This window comes from Lynx rufus, unplaced genomic scaffold, assembly GCF_022079265.1.
Source record: "Lynx rufus isolate CCGP_SWC_20201006 ecotype Redwood Valley unplaced genomic scaffold, mLynRuf1.p SCAF_3, whole genome shotgun sequence".
Taxonomy (NCBI): domain Eukaryota; kingdom Metazoa; phylum Chordata; class Mammalia; order Carnivora; family Felidae; genus Lynx; species Lynx rufus.
The window spans coordinates 78700644-78722933 of record NW_025814845.1 but is presented as its reverse complement, the minus strand read 5'-3'; the positions used below and the strand labels follow the sequence as shown (position 1 = coordinate 78722933).

The window sequence follows — 22290 nt, the reverse complement described above, 5'->3', positions numbered from 1 at the left end:
AAGGGCTGTGAACAGGTCTGGTGGGTCATGGGCATTGAAGCCAGATGAGGAAACCATTTACTGTTTGGACATAAGTACTGTTAAGATAAACCAATCCCCCTGTTATTTGTCTTGTTTAAAATTAACTAGTGGTAGTTGATGAGAAGGTTTGCAAGGAAAGAATTCTGCTGAATTCTTAGCCTGCTATTATTATTCCATGAAGTTATAGGAACAGCATTAGAGAGTATGTACATTATATCCTGTGATCACAGGAGCGGAGTGAGCAGACAACACTGGTAAGGAGAAGAAAAAAATATTTTCTAGATTTATATCTAGACGTAGATTTAAGTTTATGGAAAAGGAGCAAGAAGTTTTCTAGGATATTCGATGGTTAACCTAATGGTTTTTATTTAATCTTTGGTGAATGTAACATTTATGCATCAAAGCATGAGAACCATTTTATCTTTTACTTAATCTATAAAATATGTTTGTTTAAGGTGCAAAAATGTCTTCATTTAGGGTGCCAATGAATATGTTAACCTTTGTTTAATTCGCTTGTCTCTATATTAATCATGTAGGCTCTTCTTTCAGAAAATGCTAAACTCTGAGTCCAGCTTTATCATAGCAGAGCTATTCAGAGAAAGTTTCAAATCCAAACACTTAAGAATATAACAATTTTTAGTAAGTTAAAGAAATGTCAAATAGTTACATTTTAAAGTGGTAATTATTAGCCATTAAAATGTTTTAAATCATTACGTATTTATTATTTCTTTCTTAAAGAATTTAGCTTGTTTAATATTAATCAAATGTTCAAAATAAATTTAGTGTTTATATTTAAAGAACTCCTCATCACTTAATCTATGACCTAATGTACTTTACAAAGATACATAGCATTATCCTGAGTTTTACATATAATATTCACAGAGATAAGTGCCAGTCTCTGGGGGAATACCTTCCTAATTCAGCTTTAAGTGAGAGTTAAAATAATGATAGTGATATAAAGGGACTTTAAATACATATTGATACTTTATGTTTTTGCTTAGATAATTTTCTTGGCATTCCTGCTCCAAATGTTTAAATATGAACAGTGGGATGTAAAAACCAAAATTCAGTTATGAAAGGAAAATTTGCTACTCTGCCGGGGCAGTTGTGAGATATTTTATTTACTTTGAAAATAACTTTATATTTCATTGATTATTTGATAACTTTGTTCATTTATCATTAAGAATCACTCATGTGTTACATTTTCATATACCACCTACTCAAAGTGGTAGAAGATGAAAGATTATCATCCTTCCTACCAGTTGGCTCCTATAATTCATACAGAAAGTGTATTATACCTACATATTCAAGACTGATGAAAGTCATTCAAATTTGTATAATGTACTTACATTATCAGAGAGTGAAATATTTTTTACAGGATCAGTTCAAAGACTTCATTTGATAGGGCTTATGATTGCACATTTTGGTAAGAATTTTATAAGAATGCATATAGAGATACATGGATAAACACACTTTTTTTGTCTGAAGATATATTTCAGTCAATCCAAATCTGTCTGATCTTGTATTTACATGTCATAACAGTGACAGTCCTACTGCTTACTCAATGCTAGGAACACATGTTTTAACAGGTGGATTTTAGGTAGACTCCAGTTGATGCAGTACTCAGTCTACTTAGGTTGGAGTTCATTATAAGAGACCATTTCTTAGGGACTGTATTGGCAATAATTCTTAGATACTCTATAGTAATTTTAGAGTATCATTCTTAAGTACTTAAGGTCTTATTTCTGTTTAAAATTTTTTTTTAACATTTATATATTTTTAAGAGACAGACAGACAGAGCACGAGCCAGGGAAGGGCAGAGAGAAAGAGAGAGGGACACAGAATCTGAAGCAGGCTCCAGGATCTGAGCTGTCAGCACAGAGCCTGACACAGGGCTGAGCCAAAGTTGGATGCTTAAGCGACTGAGCCAAGCACCCCAAGATCTTATTTCTTAAAACACATAGTTCCCATTTTGTTTTTGAACAGCGATATTAACAGGATGGTAAAACATACATGGAACTTTGGTTAAAAGTTTATGCATTATTGAGACTCTTATCTGTTTTTTCTCATCACCTATAAGCTCAGTTTAATAGACCACAGTTGTTTGGTAATAATCTGAAGTGCCGTTTAATCAAATCGAGTCTTAGGAAGCAGGAGAAGAGCTTGGTACCTAAATGTGGCTTTGACATTGATGATAATAGTTCCTTGTGCACTAATCTCTTGTTTTAGCTATTATTTCATTTGTAGAGCTAGAGAATAAAATCAGCATGAGAAAACGTGTTCCATAAAACTAAACTCTCTAAATGACATTTTAAAGTCATGTGGTCCATTGTAATGAATAGTTTCCTAGATGCTTTTTAATTCCTAAAGATATGCTCACACATGGATTATTTACTTTTCAGTAGTTTCTTTCAGCTTCATGTGAAAAAACAACTTAGTATTCATAAACAAATTTGAGTGCATGATTTATAAATTTTAGCTTGTTATGAAGACAGCCATTTTTAATCTGAGGTTTGTAGCTTTATTTATAGAAGTAGTTATTTCTGAGTCCACTCTAATGTACCAAAATTATTTTTATTTTAAATTACTCATTGTTCCTGTTCTCTCCCATTTTTGCCCTGTAGCATTGGTTGACATTTCATAGAGACTAAGCTGGCATAGGGCTGGAAAATATGTAATTATAAGAATCACCTGCTCTTGAATTTCCCATTATATAATAGTCATGACTCAGGCAGACTTTTCATAGGTGTTTGATTTGGAATGAGAAGTTTTCTTCTTCCATGACCTGTGATTAAAATGTGGCATTTTGATAAATAAATAGAAGATAATTTCTGCATAATCCAGCCATGAATCAGAGCTGGTGAAGCAATGTAAATCTTTGACCTGTATCATATAAGCAGTAACATATGTAATTGGAAATATATTTTAAGATCAAGTAAAATAGACCCCTTTTTTTTTAATGCTCTGTAGCTTAAAGCAAGCTAAGTGCTAAAATGCAGTAAGATGCATATTGAGAGTTTGACTTTACTTAATGCTTCTCAAAGGAATTCCAATAAGAGGAAATCCACTAAAACTACATTTGAATATTTTATTTTCTTTTAATGAGTTATAACCATAAAGGTAAATATTTATCAGTTGTTGTAGCATGCTGGTAAGGACCGGGAATAGACTATTTCATTTTGTAGTTGAAAATGAAATTTACTGATACAACAGTAAACCAGTGTTTGCTTTATAGTCTTATCTATTGCATTAAACTTTATACATCTTTATGGTTAAAGTTGTAATTTTTAATTAATTGACTGTAGAATCATGCACCCAGTTCCTGATAATAGGTTTGTGTTCTTTTCTTGATACTGCAGTAACTGACACATTTTCCCAGTGTAGTTTAGTTTGTATTTATCTATTTTTAAAGATATTATGTATGTCTATGTACATTGTTTTTCTGCACTATGAATAGAAATTTATTATTCCAAAGTCATGGATGCAAGATGGCACTTGCTACAACACTTTACTTGTCTTTTGGCAGATCAATACACTTTAGCTTCTGTCTTAGTCAATTCTGACTGCTATAAAAAAAATACCATAGACTGAGTAGTTTAAATAGTACAAGTTTATTTCTCACAGTTGCTGGAGTCTGGGAAATCCAAAATCATAATGCCCAAAGTGACATTTCATTCCCACTGAGAGCTTTCCTTCTGGTTTGCAGATAGACATCTGCATACACAGCAGAAACAGAGAGAGAAAATAAATTCTCTCATGTCTCTTTTCATAAAACCAGTAATCCCATCATGAGGGTTCCACTCTTGTGACCTAATTACTTTCTGAAGGCCTCATCTCCAAACACCATCACTTTGGAGATTGGGGTTTTAACATATGAATGGGGCAGGGAGGCCACAATCATTCAGTTCATACCAGCTTCCCACAAGGACTTTATAATTTTGGATATTTATCCTATGAATTGAATTGACTTTAAAATGATTGAACTAGAGTCAAATGTCATCTCTTATTGTAAATTTTGATGTGTCCTAGTTAATGAAGCTAAAGCCTTAAAAATGTTTCATATGAATTTGTCAATTCTAAAAATATTTTAGATTTGAAAACATCTGGAGGAATCTATTCTTCAAAGTAGGTGATTTTCAGTTGCATGTGTAGTAGGCAGACAGAGGTATTAATTTTGTATTCTATTAATATCTTTATATGTATTTCATTGTTTATGTTCAGTGAACATAATATTCGGTGCTCACGTTTTTGTTTCCTCTCCCCACATTATCTGTTTAATGCCCTCTAATTTGGTTTCATTCATCACCACTTTTCTGTATGCTCCACTGTGACCTCTCTTTGAAGTCTCCTCTTAAAACTTTGATATAGTAGACCTCTAGCACTCTCTGGAAATACAGGCTTGACAAATGGCAGACAGTACATTTTCGTTAACATGTGGATGGAGAAAAGAAAAACTTCTCCCTATGATGTGCTAGCCATATTCTACTCACTAGACTATTTCCTTCTTTGATTCTCCTCCTGTTTTCCTATATGCAGCATCCCCTTGTTTCAGTCCTCAATTATTTAATTTTCTCTCTCCACGCTCTTTCATTTAGAGATACCTCAACTATTGCCTCTACGTGAATAACTCCTTTCCTTTTCTGCAGGACAGCTTTCTCATGAGCTTCAATTGTGTATCTTCACTTGTCTTCTGAACATTTCTATTGGATCTCCTGCCGTCTTTTCAAACATAACTGGTTCAAAACCAAACACATGATGTTCCTCTTCAATGGTATCTTTCTACTGTGTTGTTTTTTTTTTTTTTTTTTGTCACAGTATTGCCTTTTTTTTTTTTTTTTTTTTTTTTTTTGCGAGAGAGAGAAAAAGAAGCAGGGAGAGGGGGATGAAAAGAGGATCCAAAGCGGGCTTTGCATTGACAACAGAGAACCTGATGTGGAGCTCAAAACCACGAACTGTGAGATCATGACTAGAGCTGAGATCAAGAGTTGAATGCTTAAGCGACTGAGCTACCTAGGTGCCCCACAGTATTGCCTTTTCATTAGCCATTTTTTATTTTTATCTTCTTCCAGCCACTAAACATACTAAATATTTGTTGCATCTATTAGAAAATATTGGAGTTGTTCTTCCTTTCCTTTACCAATGTTAGTAAACTCCTTATTAGTGTCCTTAAAACAAAGCAAGTCATGCCATCCTATAAAGTACTGCTGAAGTTTATTTCTTAAACTATTTCTTTCCTTATGAATCTCCTTTAGTCTAAAACCTTCAAGAGCTATCCACTACCTGTGGAAGTAGTTTCCAAATGCTTATTTAAAAATATATATATCGGACAATTTTAGTTAATTTTTTTTTTTAACCTGCAACCCAAACAAAGAAAAGTAAATCTAGAGATGTTTTGAATGAAAATAATTCAGCCTCCTTCTACTTGGACTTCACCTATACAGTGTTCCCTAGGCACTTCTCTGGAATTCTGGGACACTTTGTAATACAGTCTGAAACCTATTGGCTCTAGTACAAAATTCTCATTTAGGATTAGGCCCTATTCCATTCAACCAGTCTGTTTATTATATCTGATTATTTCATGTGAATTCCGTCTTTGTATCTTGGCTTCCATCATGTTTAGTGCCCAGAATGCTGTTAAACTACCTTTTTGCTTCTTTGAGTCTTATTCATATTTCCAAATGCACTTCAAGCCCTACATCTTCACTGAGCATATGGATGCATTTTTAGAAAATAAAGAAGTCGGGTATTTCTTTTTCATGATGTATATTTATCTTGAGGGGGTACTATTTGCTTTTTTGGGAAAATACTTCTATATTACATTTAATTATTAGATAAGCAAATATCACTTTTTTGTGCTTATTATATTTCAAAGCCCTAAACTGAATGATTTTAAGCATTCAAAAAGAATGAGTCCAAGATTGTTTGATGCTAAAATTACATATTAAGAGCATGAATCTAAGAATAGTAATTATATGACCCAAATCAATAATTTTAAAATATTTTATTATTTTCTATACTTGTTTTCTTTTAGGACCTGCAGCATACAATCCTGTTTTAAGGAAATCTTGCTCCATACCCTTATTTGTTAAGGCATCAAAGCGTTTTAAAGATTCCAAAGAGATTACTCCTGGTCCAGCTACATATGAGGTTTGTCAATGATAATTTTCTTTTATCAGTAACAAAAGAATAGAATAATTTCCAGAAAGTACTGAAAATGTCTACATTAAAGTCCTTTACATATGTTTTATTCATATTACTAGCTATTAAAATCGAAGGAGGCATTTTTTAAAATACAGTCTGACAGTTTTTAAAGACTGAATTAAGAATTATTTGTCAATTTATCTATAAATGTCCACTAAGCACTGTTATATGTATAATTTTTTACATCCCTGAAACTTAAAGACTTAGTTGTTTACATACACAAATGGAAATTTCCAAATATTTATCGCAATCATGGATTTATTAGAAGGCTCAGAAGATAGCCCTGTTGCTCCAGTAAAATCAGGTTTGGATCTTTTATCTTTTTTTAATAAGTATAGATGCTGTAGTCTAGATTCATAATAAATAAAGGACTCTTAAGCTGTGGGCCTTCTGATTACAAGAAGAATGCTTAAGTAAACCTTCAAGTTTTAAAAATTGTGTTCACGATTGGCCTTAATTCCCAATCTAGGATGAATAGGTCCCCCATTTGTACTCTACTCACTATTAAAAGTGAAATATTTTATAGTGGCTTATAGCAAGTAATTTAAGAGTTAATACTCGGGCCAAACCATAGTGAATGTTGTTTTTTGGGTTAGTTAATGACAAGTTCACTTTTATTGAATGTATGATTTCTACTTATTTAAAATGTCATGATGTAAATAATTTTTAGGCATTCTGTCAAAGCAGATTCATAATGCAACATCAGGGAAAAAAAGAAAAAGAAAAGAAAATGAATAATGAAAGAGTTGTTATTTTATTTGTTGGCTGTTGATTCCCCCAGAAGACCACTGCTAATTCCTACTGATTAAGCAATGCTAATTCTATTTACTTTGGAAAGGGAGAATCTGCTAAGCAGTCTTAATAGTGTTTCAGGAGATGCAAATCAAAGGACTTTTGGTGTTTTAGGACCTGAGCTCTGTGACGTAAGACAGGTCTTACAAACGGGAAACTGGCTGGGATTGGGCAAAGTTTATGACTTGTTTACTTTGGGTTATTAGGCACAATGAGGAAGGGTCTTAAAGTAAGTGTTGATCAGTAAACTATCAGTCTTGATAAGTTAGATGGTATAGCTGTTCATAGTTTGATATATTATCATATTAAGTCTTTAGCTGAATCCTTTTCCCCTACTTTTTAAAACTGATTTTAGTGGTATTTACAAATAATAATGTCAGTATATGTAATGATACCCTTTTATTTTGTGATGCATTTATCATAGAAAATGTATCTACTAATCTTTCTAGTATTTAAAAATCTTTCTTTTTCTTTCATTAAGATTTTATATATTATATTTATACTTCTTCATAGTATTTTCTATGCCAAATGAAAACATTTATGGGTTTGATAATGATGTTTTTTCAGGTATTGTTTGAATGTATATATATGTATATATTATATATATACACACACACATACTGTACTTCAGGGTAATGTTTCTGTTGAGAACTGAGTGTATAATATTTTTTTGTCTTCATATTGTTTTCTTTAATAGTTGAAAAGTTTTTTGAAAAAGTAATTTTCTTTCAAAGTTTTCCTTCTTTAAAGGAAAAGTTATTTTTAATCTGATAGACCAGTAAATTATAGGTCCATTTATTATTATTTGCTCTTAGTTTTTAATTTGGTACTTCTTTCTTTCTCTATTGACTTTAATAAGTTTCAGTTGGTAACTCTTGAGAACATGTTTGCCTAAATATTTTACTTTTATTTTTTACAGAAAAAGATGATTTTAGAAATTTATAACATTGTTTTAAGATTGCAATATTATGTTATATTTAAAAAACACTTAAATGTGTATGATTTGTGCCATCATTAGTTACAGGTTTTCAGTGTCACATGTTCATGGATCTAACCTATCCAATATAGGTGGTACTAACAATAATATCTATTACAATAGCTCTCTTAAGTTACACAGCCATATTTGCAAAGTCTGCTCACTATTTTTATTCTTGTGTAAACAGTCTCCTGAGTGTCCCAGGCACAATTAGTGTTCTCTCTCTATTTTATTTACTTATTTTTTGGATGCGGGTGTGGTCAGAATTGTCATTGGAACATTACTCACTATATTTCAATTACAAACTAATCTGTGTCATTTTTACTCCTTCTAGTTGTTGATATTTATTGGTTCACTGTCACTGATCCTTTTAAAGATATAATGAAAGCTAGGGACCCTAAAGGGGAAAATTGTGCACGTATGTTCATGTAAAAAAAAACATGTATACAATTTTAAATGGTTTGTTAATCCACAAAAACTCACTTATGGCTTCAATCAAGAACTCCCAGTAGCAGATTCTGAACTCTATAAGGACGAGACTTATTTACTTTTATATTATTAGGGCTTCAACAACAGAATCTGGCATATAGGAGCATATTAATAAATGCTTATTGTATAAATCAACAAAATGGATAATTCTAAGATTTTCTTCCCATGATTAGATCACTAATCTTTATCCATGAATAAAGACATACTTATTAACTTAGTTTAGTGAGAAGAATATGTATATGCCCTTTCAAGATAGCAGGTTTTATTGACAGATTAATGTTCTCTCGTTGAGTAAGTCTTCTCAGTAAACACGAACATTTTTAAGGTTTACATGAAGCAACACATTATTTTCTGGAATTTAAAATTAACAGTTATATGAGAATATTTTAAAATAGGATAGAAGAAACTTCAATAAATTTAACTTTTTAAAAATCCTTCATTTAAATATTACAGAAAAATTTAAATATACCTCTCTTTAAAAAAGCAAATTCTACTGAAATTAATTGAAATTTAATAATACAAGTATTTTTAATATGATTTTCTGCTTTGTTCATATATAATCGACATATGTATGTATTATAAATGATTGCCACAATGAGGTGGCAATAAATGATGCCATTACCTCACGTAGTTACCATTTTTTTGTGTGTGATGATTATGGTTAAGATTTACTCTCTTAGCAGCCTTCAAGTAATCATACTGTATTGTTAACTATAGTCACCATGCAGTATATAAGCTCTCCAGAATTTTTTTCATTTTTTAATAAAAGGTTTATACCTTTTACCCAATTTCTCTCTATGTCTTCTATTCCCCTCTCCCCCCCACCAAGCAACCATCATTTTACTCTATCTCAATCAGTTCAGCTGTTTATGATTCCACATGTAAGTGAGAACATACAGTATTTATCTTTCTCTGTCTGACTTATTACACTTAACATAAGGCTTTCAGGGTCTATCCATGTTTTCAGAAATGGCAGGGATTCCTTCTTTTTTTTTTAATGGTGGAATATTATTTCATTGTTATGCACGCAAACCACAGCTTTATCTGTTCTTCCTTTGATAGATACTTGGGTTGTCCTATGTCCTGACTACGGTGAATGATGCCATAGAGACAGTGGAGTACAGATGTCTCTTCAAAGTAGTAATCCATTTCCTTCAGATCTATACCCAGAAGTGGAATTGCTACATACGGTAGTTCGATTTTAGTTTTTGAGGAATGTCCATACACTTTTCCATAAGGCTGTACCAAATTATACCCCCACCAACAGTGCACAGTAGTTCCCTTTTATCCACATCTTTACCAACATTTGTTATCTCTTGTCTTTTTGATATTAGCCACTCTAAGGGATGTGAGGTGATATCTCATTGTGGTTTTGATTTGCATTTCCCTGATAGGGGGGATTGTTGAGCACCTTTTCTACTTGTTCACCATTTGTATACCTTTTTTGGAAAAATGTGTATTCAAGTCCTCTGCCCATTTTTTACTCAACTTTTTTTTTCTATTGAGTTGTATGAGTTCCTTATATATTTTTTATATTATCCACTTATTAGATAGATGGTTTGCACATATTTTCTCCCATTCCATTAATTGCCTTTTCATTTTTCTATTGTTTCTTCTCCTGTAAAGAAGCTCTTCAGTTTGATATAGTTCCACTAGTTTATTTTGGTTACATGTGGTGTCATATCTAAAAGAACCATTGCAAAAACTAGTGTCAGAGAGCATCTTCCCTATGATTTAAGAGTTTCATGGTTTTAGGTGTTAGATTTAAGTCTTCATTTTTGTGTGTGTGTGAGTAGGGTAAGATATGGCTGCAATTTCATTCTTTTGTATGTACCTATCCAGTTTTCCTAAAATATTTATTAGAAGACAATTTATTAGAAGACAATTTATTGTCTGGCACCTTGTTGTTGGTGCCCTTATCAAGGATTAGTTGATCATATATGCAAAAGTTCATTTCTGGGCTCGCTTTTCCGTTGCCTTTGTCTATATGTCTGTTTGTATACTATAACCATACTGTTCTGATTACTATAGCTTTGTAATATCTTTTGAAATTAGGAAATGTGATGCCTCTAGCTTTGTTGTTCTTTCTCAGGATTTCTTTGGCTACTTGGGGTCTTCCATGGTTCCATGCAAATTTAAGGACTAATTTTTCTATTTTGTGAAAAATGCCTTTGGGATTTGATAAGGATTACATTGAATCAATAGATCACTTTAGGTATAATAGACATTTAAACATTATTAATTTTTCCAATTCATAAACATGGGATATCTTGCTATTTGTATCTTCTTCAAGTTTTTACATCATTGTCTTATAATTTTCCATGTACAGATCTTTAAACTCCTTGGTTACATTATTCCTAAGTATTTTATTACTTTTTATGCTATTACAAATGGTATTTTTGTGATAGTTTGTTGTTAGTGTATAAAAACATAACTGATTTTTGTATGTTCATTTTGTATCCTGTAACTTTACTGAGTTAATTTATTATTTCTAACAGTTTATTTGTGGCATCTTTAGGACTTTCTATATATAAGATTATATCATCTGCAAACATAATTTTACTGCTTCCTTTCCAATTTGGGTAACATTTATTACTTTTTCTTGCCTGATTGATCTTGATGGGACTTCCAGTACTGTTAAATAGGTGTGGGTAGAGTGACACCCTTATCTTGTTCTTGATTTTAGCAAGAAAGCTTTTAACTTTTTATTATTGATTAGGATATTAACTGTGGGCCTGCCACATATACTCTTTATTATATTGAGGTACGTTCAGTCGATACCCAATTTGTTGAGAGTTTTTATCATGAAAGGATGTTGGATTTTGTCAAATGTGGGTTTTTTTGAATGTATGGAAATGATCATATGATTTTTATCTTTTATTCTATTAATGTGTTACATCACATCTATTGATTTGTATATGTTGAACCATCTTTGTATCTCAGTGATAAATCTCACTTGATCATGATGTAAGATCCTTTTTAGGTGCTGTTGAATTTATTGTGCTAGTATTTTGTTGTGCTAATATTTTGTTGGCCTGTAATTTTCTCCTCTTGTAGCATCCTTATCTAGCTTTGGTATCAGGATAATACTTGTAAAATGAGTTTGAGAGTGTTATCTGTTCTTCAAAATTTTGGAAGACTCTGAGAAGGATTGACATTGATTTGTTAAATTTTAAGTAGAATTAACCAATGAAACAATCTGTACTTTCCTTTGTTGGGAGGTTTTTGATAACTGATCCAATCTTCTTTCTAGTTGTAGGTCTACTCAGATTTTCTATTTTTTTTTTTTTATAATTCGCTGTTGGTAGATTGTATGTTTTAGGAACTTATCCGTTTTTTCTAGGTTATGCAGTTTTTCGTGTATAGTTGTTCATAATAGTCTCTCTGATCCTTTGTGTTTCTGTGATGTCAGTTGTAATGTCTTCTTTTTGATCTTTGATTTTAGTTGATGTCTCTTGTTCCTCAGTCTAGCTAAAGATTTGTTAATTTTCTTTATTCCTTTTTGAAAAAAAAAACAAATTTGTTGTTTCATTCATTTTTTGTTGTTCTGGTCTGCATATTTATTTCTGTTTGATCTTTGTTATCTTCTTTCTTGTGCTAACTTTGGACTTAATTTGTTCTTTTTTATAGTTCCATGAGATGAAAAGTTAGTTTTTTTTTTTATTTGTGATTATTTTTGTTTCTTGATGCAGGCATTTAATGTATAAAATTTCCTCTTAGAACTGTTTCTACTACATCTCATAAGTTTTGGTATGTTGTGTTTCCATTTTCATTTGTTTCAAAATCGTTTTTAACTTCTCATTGGACATCTTCTTTGACCCATTGGTTATTCAAGAGTATGTTGTTTAATTTCTACATATTGTGTAATTTTCAGCTTTTTTCCCTTTTATTGATTTCTAGTTTCATACCATTGGGGTTGGAAAAATATCTTTGTGATATTTCAATATCCTTACATTTGTTAAGGCTTGTTTTGTGATCTTTCTATCTGGATAATCTATCCATTTTTAAAAGTGATGATTGAAGTCCTCTGCTATCATTGTATTACCTATTTTTCCCTTCAGATATGTTACTATTTGCTTAATACATATAAGTACTCTGGTGTTGTGTACATACGTATTTTTACAATTGTTATATCCTCTTGATGAATTGACCCTTTATGATTATAAAATGGCTTTCTTTGTTCATACAATTTTTGGCTTAAAGTCTATTTTTTATGATATAAGTATACCTACCCTTGCTGTCTTAGTTTCCATCTCCATAGAATATCTTTTTCTGTCCCTTCCCTTTGAATTTGTGTGAATCCTTAAGCCTGAAATACCATATAGTTGTGTATTTAAAAAAAAGTCCATGTAGCCATTCTACTCCTTTAGATGGAAAATTAATCCATTTACTTATACTATAGTTAGTGATAGAGAAAGACTTACTAATGCCACTTTATTAATTATTTTATGGATGTTTTATAGTTTCCTGTTGCCTAGGCGGACATCTTGTTCTTGTGCAGCTGCATAAGCCAGAGATGGCTATGGTCATGTCTCCTAGGGTCTGAAGGTGGCAGGGAGGGATTCAAGTGGCTTGTATCTTACACTTGTCCAACCATAGTACCTTGGATGGTTGCTAGTGTGGTCCTAGACTCTAACAGGGGTGTTTGGGGGAGTGGAGGGAGTGAGAAGAGACTCAAGTGGCTGGCATCAGTGAATTCAAATACCTGTGGCAAGAAAGCTGGTGAGATCTATTGGAGATCCACAGCAAATGTGCTGGCCTTTGGCTTTGCCAGTGGTACAATCTACTGAGTTTATCTGCAGAGTAAGACTTGTGAACTGCAATTGCTTATGCTTATCCTGCATCTATGCTAATAGCCTCTGCTTTTCTTTCTTGTTTCAAGTCAGCACTAGATGTTTTAGTTTTGCTGGTCTGGGTGGGGTGAAACCAAAGCAGGACCCTCCCACAGTACCCCAGGAGGCTGGCAAAGCTGGTCACCCACTCTGCTCGTTCTTGGCAAGTGAAACTCTTTCTTTCTGGGAAGCTGCTTCTTGGAATTGAAAAATGCCACTTGGGGGATATGAAAACTCAGGCAAAATTCAATTGTCTTCTTTCTCTTCTTGTGCTATTATTCTGGTTTTTTTATTATAATGTTTTGCTAAATTTTCCTAAGTGGACTCTAGACGTTTTTGTTCATGGATAGCTGTCCAATCATTGATTTTTGTGAGAAAACAGGGAAGCTGTCTTCTCCTACATCACCATTTTCTTCTACTGAAATATCAATAATTTTTTTCTCCTAGCACTTGAATTTATCATCCCACTCCCTTCTGGCTTGTAAGGTTTCTGTTGAAAAACCTGCTGACAGTTTTGTGAGGGTTCACTTGTATGTGTGACAAGTCATTTTTCTCTTACTGCTTTCAAAATTCTCTTTGTGTTTGACTTTTGACAGTTTGATTATGATGTGTCTTGTGAATGTTTTGGATCCATTTTTTTGGAAGGATCTTTTGGGCTTCCTTAATCTGATTTCCATTTCCTTCCCCAGTCTGAGACATTTTTAGCCACTTATTTCTTTGAATAATTATCTGGTCTTTTCTCTGTGTCTTGTGGAACTTTTGTAATGCCTATATTGACTCATTTGCAGATGTTTCATGAGGCCCTTAAACTATCTTCATTATTTTTCCTTTTTCTTTTGCTTCTCTGACTGAATAATTGCCAATGAACTGTCTTTGAGTTTGTATTCCTATCTTCTGCTTGATCTAGTATGATGCTGAAGCCCTCTAATGCATTTTTCAGTTCAATTGTACCTTGAGCCTTTTGATTTCTGTTTGGTGATTTTTAATATTTTCTCTTTGTTGAAATTTTCACTTTGTTCATGCATTGTTTCAACCTTGATGATCATCTTTATGTTGGTTATTTTGAATAGTGTGAAAGGTAAATCATATATCTCTCTTTAATTAGGGTCAGTTTCTGGAGACTTATTTTGTTCCTTTGCTTAGAACATGTTTCTCTGTTTCTTCATTTTCCTTGATTCTCTATTTTGGTGTCTGTACGTTAAACAAAACAGCCATCTCTCCTAGTCCTCGTGCCTGGCCTCATACAGGAGAAGACTCTCACCAATAAATGCAACCAGAGATTCTGAACCTCTTAATTAAACCTCTGTGCTGGTTCAACCTGCTTCCTTTTTCTTAGCAGCCGGCAAACATCTAGAGTATTCTGGATCCTATCAGTGCTCATAGATAAATGAGGCAGATAAAAGTTCCTCAGGCAGCCCCCAGAGAAGTTGAATCATTAGATGTTTGGTCTAACTCTTTCCTTCCTCAGTGATAAATTGGGATCTGAGGTTTTTAGCCTGTTTGCTCTGCATTGAGCTTGGAAGAGAGGCAACTAGTTGTGTTCTAGATTAAAAGCTGTCTTTGTTTTCAGTAGCTCCTAGCTTTTTATATTTTAGTGTCTGTTTGTTTTCATTTACTAATGTAATAAAGAAGAGCAGTTCTCTGGATTTTTCAAAAGGAGGATTAGTACATTGGAAGGGAGATTCAGAAATTTGCCATTTGAGTCTTATAATCATAAGCTGAGCAAGAAGAAATGAAATTTGAGGAAAGATAAATATCTCCAAGTCACTGGATTTTGTTCATTATTACTTGAAAAAATATATGTTAGATATCAATTGTTAGTCTCAGATGAGCTCCATTCAACTTGATAGTAGTATATTTTTTTCTCAGATTCTAACAAATGAGGCTTTTATTGTTAATCAGAAATTTCTCAAGTTTTGGTGGGACTTTGTAGATATTATAGAAGAAAATTGAGAAGAAATGCTTAAATACTGCAATACAGATTATTTTTTAATATTGAAAATTGCCTATACATAATCTTTACAGTAAATAAAATGGAGTAGGTAGTATAAGATCAGAAATGTTGAAAACAAATTTTCTAGAGCATTAGAGTTTCCATATTCATTCCAAAGGGCCACTTACAACAGATAAAAGGATTCCTAATATATAAGTGTCTGGATCTCCATTATCTGCTTCAATTGGAGTAACTCCATTTTCTATGCTCCATATATTATATATTTGTATAAATTTACATTAGAGAAAGAGTTCCTTCTACTGTCTGAATTTAAGAAAATTTAAAGTCACAGTTGTAGAGAAAAGGTAGGTTAATTGCGTTAAGAGGAAACTTGTTCTAAATCGTACTTTAGGGGCACCTGGGTGGTTCAGTTGGTTAAGCTGAGGGTAATGATCAGGTCATGATCTCATGGTTTGTGGGTTTGAGCTCCACATCTGACTCTGTGCTGACATCTCAGAGCCTGGAGCCTGCTTCACATTCTGTGTCTTCCGCTCTCTCTGCCTCTCCCCTGCTAGTGCTCTTTCATTCTCTCTCAAAAATAAATAAGCATTAAAAAAAATTTAAATCTCACTTTAGCCATTTAATAACTCAGATAGAAGGCTAAAAAGTCTGCTACAAATACAGTAAAAAATGTGCCAAAAAATGTTTTGATTTTCTTTTTTTTTGCAGTACTTGACAAACAGCTGGATCCATAAATTGTAGTTATTGTTATATTACTCTCATTTTGTGGTTATACTCATTTATACTTAGTTTGCAAAAATGAACTCAGTATGGTGTAGGCTCTGAGAATACAAAAGTTAAAAAAAAATCTTTGTTCCCAAATACCTAGCAATCATCTTGAAAGGAGAAAAATATATAACTATTTTAATTACAATAAAATATTTTTTTATTGAAAATAAGTAAAAGATACAAAAATGTGGGGTAAGAAATCTCTAAGTCAACCAAATGAGTCAGGCAAATCTTCAGACAGCATTTTATGTGAACTATGAGAATAATAGGAATTTTCTACTTGGACAATCCTTGCAATATATGCAGACTCCAAGAGACACTGGAGAATAAAATATCCTTGGAAAGCTTTTATTGAGTCAGTTCTGCTATAACATAAAATAGATGGTATGACATTAGACATGTAGACAATGTTAGATTACAAAGTATATTAAATAAAACACAGAGTTTTTGTTTTCTACTCTTAACTACAGGTAGATACTAAAGATTCTGTAGACACTAAGATTCTGAGTAGAGGTATACCATTATATATTAATATAAATTAAGCAAAACCCATTTTAAATTTTTTAATACTTCAAAAATATTATTTTTCCCTTTGTTTATGAATAAATTACTAATAAAGGATGGTGAGAGTTGAGTAAACTACATAGTTTTTGGATGAAGTTAGTTCCTAAATTTATTTCCAAATGCTCATATTGTCTTTGTAGAAAATGTTTGTTTATAGTTATAAATTATATTTATTTTAAACTTCTGCTTTTAAAAACCCACTTTTATACTTTAGTTTCAAAGTTTGTAGGACAGTATTTTATATCCTTTGGAAATGTGTTTTGAATTTTTTGCTTTTAGAAGTCAGTTTGCACTTCAATTCTAAAGGTCATGGCACATTATTTAAAACCTCAAAATGAATGCTGAAAAGCTACCTGTCATTTGCCATTCCCAACAAAATTCTCTGATTCTCCATGGACCACATCCTTTGTTTAATTTTCTCCTTTCATTTCTGCTTACAGAACTCTTGATAGTCCTTGGAACTTCCTAAGTTAGTTAGTTTGGAGACACTTGTTAAGGTCTTTCCTGGAAAATCTATTTTAAGTTTATCATATTAGGCCTTGAGATGCCTGTCAGAGGTATGGTCTGCTCTATTATATCTTGATAGAATTCCAGGTTAATTATGTTACTAGTTATTGTATTGGAATAAAGATAAATCTTTGGACTTTAAGGACTGGTTTCAACCTATAAAAATTGTCTGGGTGATTATATACTATGAATCATTTTCATGGAGTTCATAATCCCTTTATTTTTATTTATTAAAAAAAATTTTTTAATGTTTATTTATTTTTGAGTGAGAGAGAGACAGAGAGACAGCATGAGTGGAGGAGGAGCAGAGAGAGAGGGAGACACAGAATCTGAAGCAGGCACCAGGCTCTATGAGCTGTCAGCATGGAGCCCGATGCAGGGCTCGAACTCACAAACCGTGAGATCATGACCTCAGCCAAAGTTGTACACTTAACCCACTGAGCCACCCAGGTGCTCCATCCATAATGCCTTTAAAAGAAGCAAAATATTGTGTGCTCTTACATTTGTGTATTTTTCTGTGGATAGTTTCCATAATACTTTCAAAGTAAACTAACTTCCCTCCATCCCCACCAAAAATAAAAAAAGTTTAAGAATCACTGTTTTTTAATAAAAGAATACCTTTAGCTATCTGTAATTCGGCTAAAGAGCAGAGAATCACAGTTTCTATCCCCTCTAGGGTGATACTGTGAAGAAAATAATCAAGCTCTGGCTTTACTAATCGCCATGGCTGCAAACCTCTTAGGTACTAAGTCATTTCTTTCCTGTGTATGCAAATTTTATTTAACACAGAAATTACTTATAGAATTACCTATGTAAAATGTTTTTAAAACCAGGAAAGTTACATGTGATATTTTACATAGACAATTGAGTACTATGGTTAAAAAGATGAGTGAAATACAGGATTTTCACAATGGCATTTGGTGATGATGTGAACATAACAATATAAAAAATAGAGTGGAAAGAAACCAGTTTCATATGCATGTAACCTATTTTTAACTTGAAATAGTGTTATTTTTTGGTGTGTTTCAATATGCTAAAAATTATCTAAGCCATCACTATTTTTATTACCAAAAAGTACTTTTGCCTGAGACATAATTTAAGTTTGATATATAAAGGCAGGAAAAAATCTTGCCAAAATGAAAGTTATGTATTTTTCTATTCTGTTTTTCTGACTGCAATGTAGAAGTTTTATTATTTGTTCAATGTACTATTTCAACTTTAACTTCTTGATAATTAACCATGTTTATAACCAAGGAAAGGATATTTTATAAATAGTTACCAAACTTTTATTTCTGGTTATCATAATAAATCATATTTTTATTTCCATATTTTCCTAAAATATAAACTTTAGTTTACCAGCCATAGTGTCTTGTTTTTAAGTTGAGGTTTAGTTACAGATTAGAATCATTGTTAGAGGAGAATCAGTAAATTAATATGGAAAGCAGACTTTGAATTCTCAACAATAAAATCATTAGAAATATCAACTGTTTTCTTCTTCAAGAAAGAAAAAGTCTCATGATCTCTTCGACAGTCAAAAAAATTACTGTCAAATGCCAAAGTATACACCCTCTGGCCCTCTTTTTCTCCTGGTATCACTCAGTTGCAAGGATGATGCCCCTCAAGGCTCAGTGTGTTCCTTTCCTTGGCCTTGTTGCACTAATTACAGTCTGAGTGGATATTGGCACTTGGTGCAGTAATGTCTTATCTTCACTCATTCTGTCATTGATGTTGACCTAGTCATTCCTGAGGCAATTGATATTGACCTGTTTATGCTCTTGTTCAGTAGTTCTACTCTTGAAAAACAGAGGGTATGACTACAAAAATATATATCTTTTATTCACAGTTTTCAGAGTCCCAAGTTACATTATTTTCCTTGATGTTTCTTCTTCCTTCTTAGCACCTTTTTTCCTTAGTTCTAGAAGAAGTTGGAAGAAAGAAATATTAAATGAATCATATAAATTAATAGCCACATGTATGAACTAATGCCACCTGTTTATCCAGGGTTGCTTAAACAAGTTGGGGTACCCTAAACTCACTCCTACCTCACTGTGGGTTTTTTGCTCACCAGGTATTTTATGGAGGGATAATGAAATGATTGGTTTCCTCACATAGAATAAAAATGTTGGACCTTCAAACAAACCATTCCTATTAATTTGTATTCTAATTACACATCAGGAATCAAGAATTCTCTTTGATTTTTATATAAATAGGACCACCTATGGACTACTCTTGATGCATCATATATAGTTCTGACTTGCCCAAATAGATTCATATTTTTGCCATGAGGACTAGAATAGGCCACCTTGTGGCTACTTCCTCTATCAATGGTCTTAAAATCTTGTAAAATAGTCCATTTTGTGTCCTGGAAAACATTAATTCCTTTGTAATGAGATCTGATGTGGTAGCTCCAACTTAATTACCATGAGTCTGAAATATATTTCTGAGTAGCTGTTGTCTGTAAAATGTAAAAAAAAGAAATCAATAACTCTAATTTACTAGGGAAAAAGGTGATGATAGTATCGACCTTGTAAAAATAAAGTGCTATTTTTGTATTCTTTAATATTGTAAGCTATATTTTAAAAATGCTATTCAAGGGGCAGCTGAGTGGCTCAGTCAGCTGAGCGTCTGACTTCGGCTCAGGTCATGATCTCACAGCTCGTGGGTTCAAGCCCTGCATTGGGCTCCTTGCTGACAGCTCGCAGCCTGGAGCCTGCTTCGGATTCTGTGTCTTCCTCTCTCTCTGCCCCTAACCCACTCGCATTCTGTCTCTGTCTCTCTCAAAAATAAATAAACATTAAAAAAATATTTAAAAATGCTATTCAATATATTGCTTCAGTAACTGCTTTATAGATTTAAATATCCTTGAAGTGTAAAATTAGTTTTAAGCTCCCTCATATCCTGAAATGTTAGTGAAGATTGTAGAGAAAATATTCCTAATTATAAGACAACAGAAAAATTGGAAATTTCTTGTGGGTATTATTTTATGCAAAATAAAAAAAAATTAAGGAGAAAGAAGGCATACATAATTTTGGAGTTTTTTCTCCATGTGAAATTTCAAGGCATTGAAATTGACAATACAAATTCTCTTTTTAATTTATTTTCATGAAAACTGAAGAATTCCTAAGTAAGACTTCCTGAGAGACTTGTGCCTTAAATGGAATTAAATGGTTATAAACTAAACACAGTTCTTAAAGGTCACTTTGATTAATATTATGAATACTCTTGTTCCATATATTTCTACAATTATATTATGTTATTATTTAATGTCTGTAATTATGCCATGTATGATTATATTTTCATTTTTTGTTCTAAAAAATAAAAAAAAGTATTCCTAAACTTTTCTAACAGATGCACTGTTTATGATTCATATAAACTATTCACTTTTCTGTTTGAACGTTATGAATTGTTTTTGTACACAAAATAACAAGTATCACTAGCACCTTCAATTATTGCAACACTTTCCCCTTGTAGTAATAAACATATATTTATATTCATATGTAACTGACAGTTTTAAATAGCATCTTTTTCTGTCTGACACATACTGCTTTATATTTGCTCAAAATATTTATCAGTTTCTTGATGATAAGAAGATAGGCACGTAACTTCTATGAATACAAAAGTGTCATGTCATTTATTTTAAATTCTCAGATGCTTAGCTCTCAATCTTGTATTATTTCCTTTGTGGTGGCCAAAAGGTCGACTAGGAAAAGTAAAATCAACATTGGGGAGCATATTTAGCTCCTTTTGTGAGTATAGTGTTCAGTGCTGGATGAATAGGCAGCCAAGCTTTAAAAACATGTTTTATGGGGCACCTGGGTGGCTCAGTTGCTTAAGCATCAGATTTTGGCTCCGGTTACGGTCTTACAGTTGGCGAGTTTGAGCCCCACACCAGGCTCTGTACTGTCAGTATGGAACCCGCTTTGCATCCTCTATCCACCCCTCACTCTGCTCCTTTCCTGCTTGTATTCTCTTGCTTTCTCTTTCTCAAAGTTAAATAAACATTTTTTTAAAAAATAAAATAACATTTTATTTCTGTAGCAGAAAATAGATGAGTTGATAAGATTGATTTCCTTTTCATCAATCTCTAGAAATCTATGTATATTATTTCTGATCTCTGTCCTAAGTAAACGAAAGATCTTGGAGTAGCTTTCCTGGTGTATAATAAATACTTAATTATCATTTGTTAAATTAGTAAATGTGGTTCTAACTTATCCTGTAATATTACATCCTTATTATTTTCACTAATCTATAAGAATATTACTACCTTAATTTCCATATATTTAATAATTTCAATTGACTGCTGAAGATCAGGGACACATGTGGCCTGCTTTTTAAAATAATCTGATACCTGTTAGACATACATAAGATCTTATTTTGTCTTATTAAAAACTTAGCATTTTCAAGAAACACTGAATGGTTGTATTTTAGAGATTTAGTATTTTTCTATTTATACATGTATTTTCTTAATGTGCACTTGCTCTAATTGAACTGAATTATATTTAAGATCTTTGATGACTATTTATAATCCCAATTATATTTTATATATCCTTCTCAATAATTTGGTATAAGTAGTAGATAAGCAGATTTTCAAAGTTCATAATTATCATAACTTGGCTAAACTAACATTTAGAAATTTATTAAAATTTTTCTTCCTTTGGCTCTTAAATGAATATTTGTCCAAATTATATCCTAATATTTGAATAAAAGATTAGAAATTAAACCAAGAAGTGGTAGACTGCTAACTTGAACAACCTTATGGTTTTGTACATATCATATTAAGATTGCTTTTAGATCATAGAATCTGGGATTTAAAGGGTCCTGAAACATTACCTCATTTAATTCTTTAATATGGTCTCTAAATTTATTCTTTCATTGAACATCTATAGCATGTAAAGAATTAAGCTAGGTATTACGAAGGATATGTGAGTAGATTAGTGTTTAGGTGTTCACAATTGAATTGGAGGATTAAAAAATACAAGCATATAACTAAGAAGGCAGTGATTTACTAAAAAATAACTTCAGAACATATGCCAGATTTGTGTGTGTATGTGTGTGTGATGAACACATGCTATAAGATATTAAAAAAAATCCCCTCCTTCTAATTTTGTTGAGAAATAATTGACATACATCAGTGCAGGGTATAAGCTTAGGGTGTACAACAGGATGGTTTGATTTACATATATTGT

At 32.3% G+C, this 22290-nt stretch overlaps 1 protein-coding gene across 1 annotated transcript in view; it reads left to right on the top strand.

Moving 5' to 3' along the window:
* STPG2 (sperm tail PG-rich repeat containing 2) overlaps nucleotides 1–22290 on the top strand; it is a 640262-nt gene that overhangs the window by 326683 nt on the left and 291289 nt on the right. The window contains exon 12 of the mRNA XM_047091542.1: nucleotides 6053–6168. Coding sequence (XP_046947498.1) covers nucleotides 6053–6168 — 116 coding nt within the window. The remainder of the gene's footprint in view (nucleotides 1–6052; nucleotides 6169–22290) is intronic.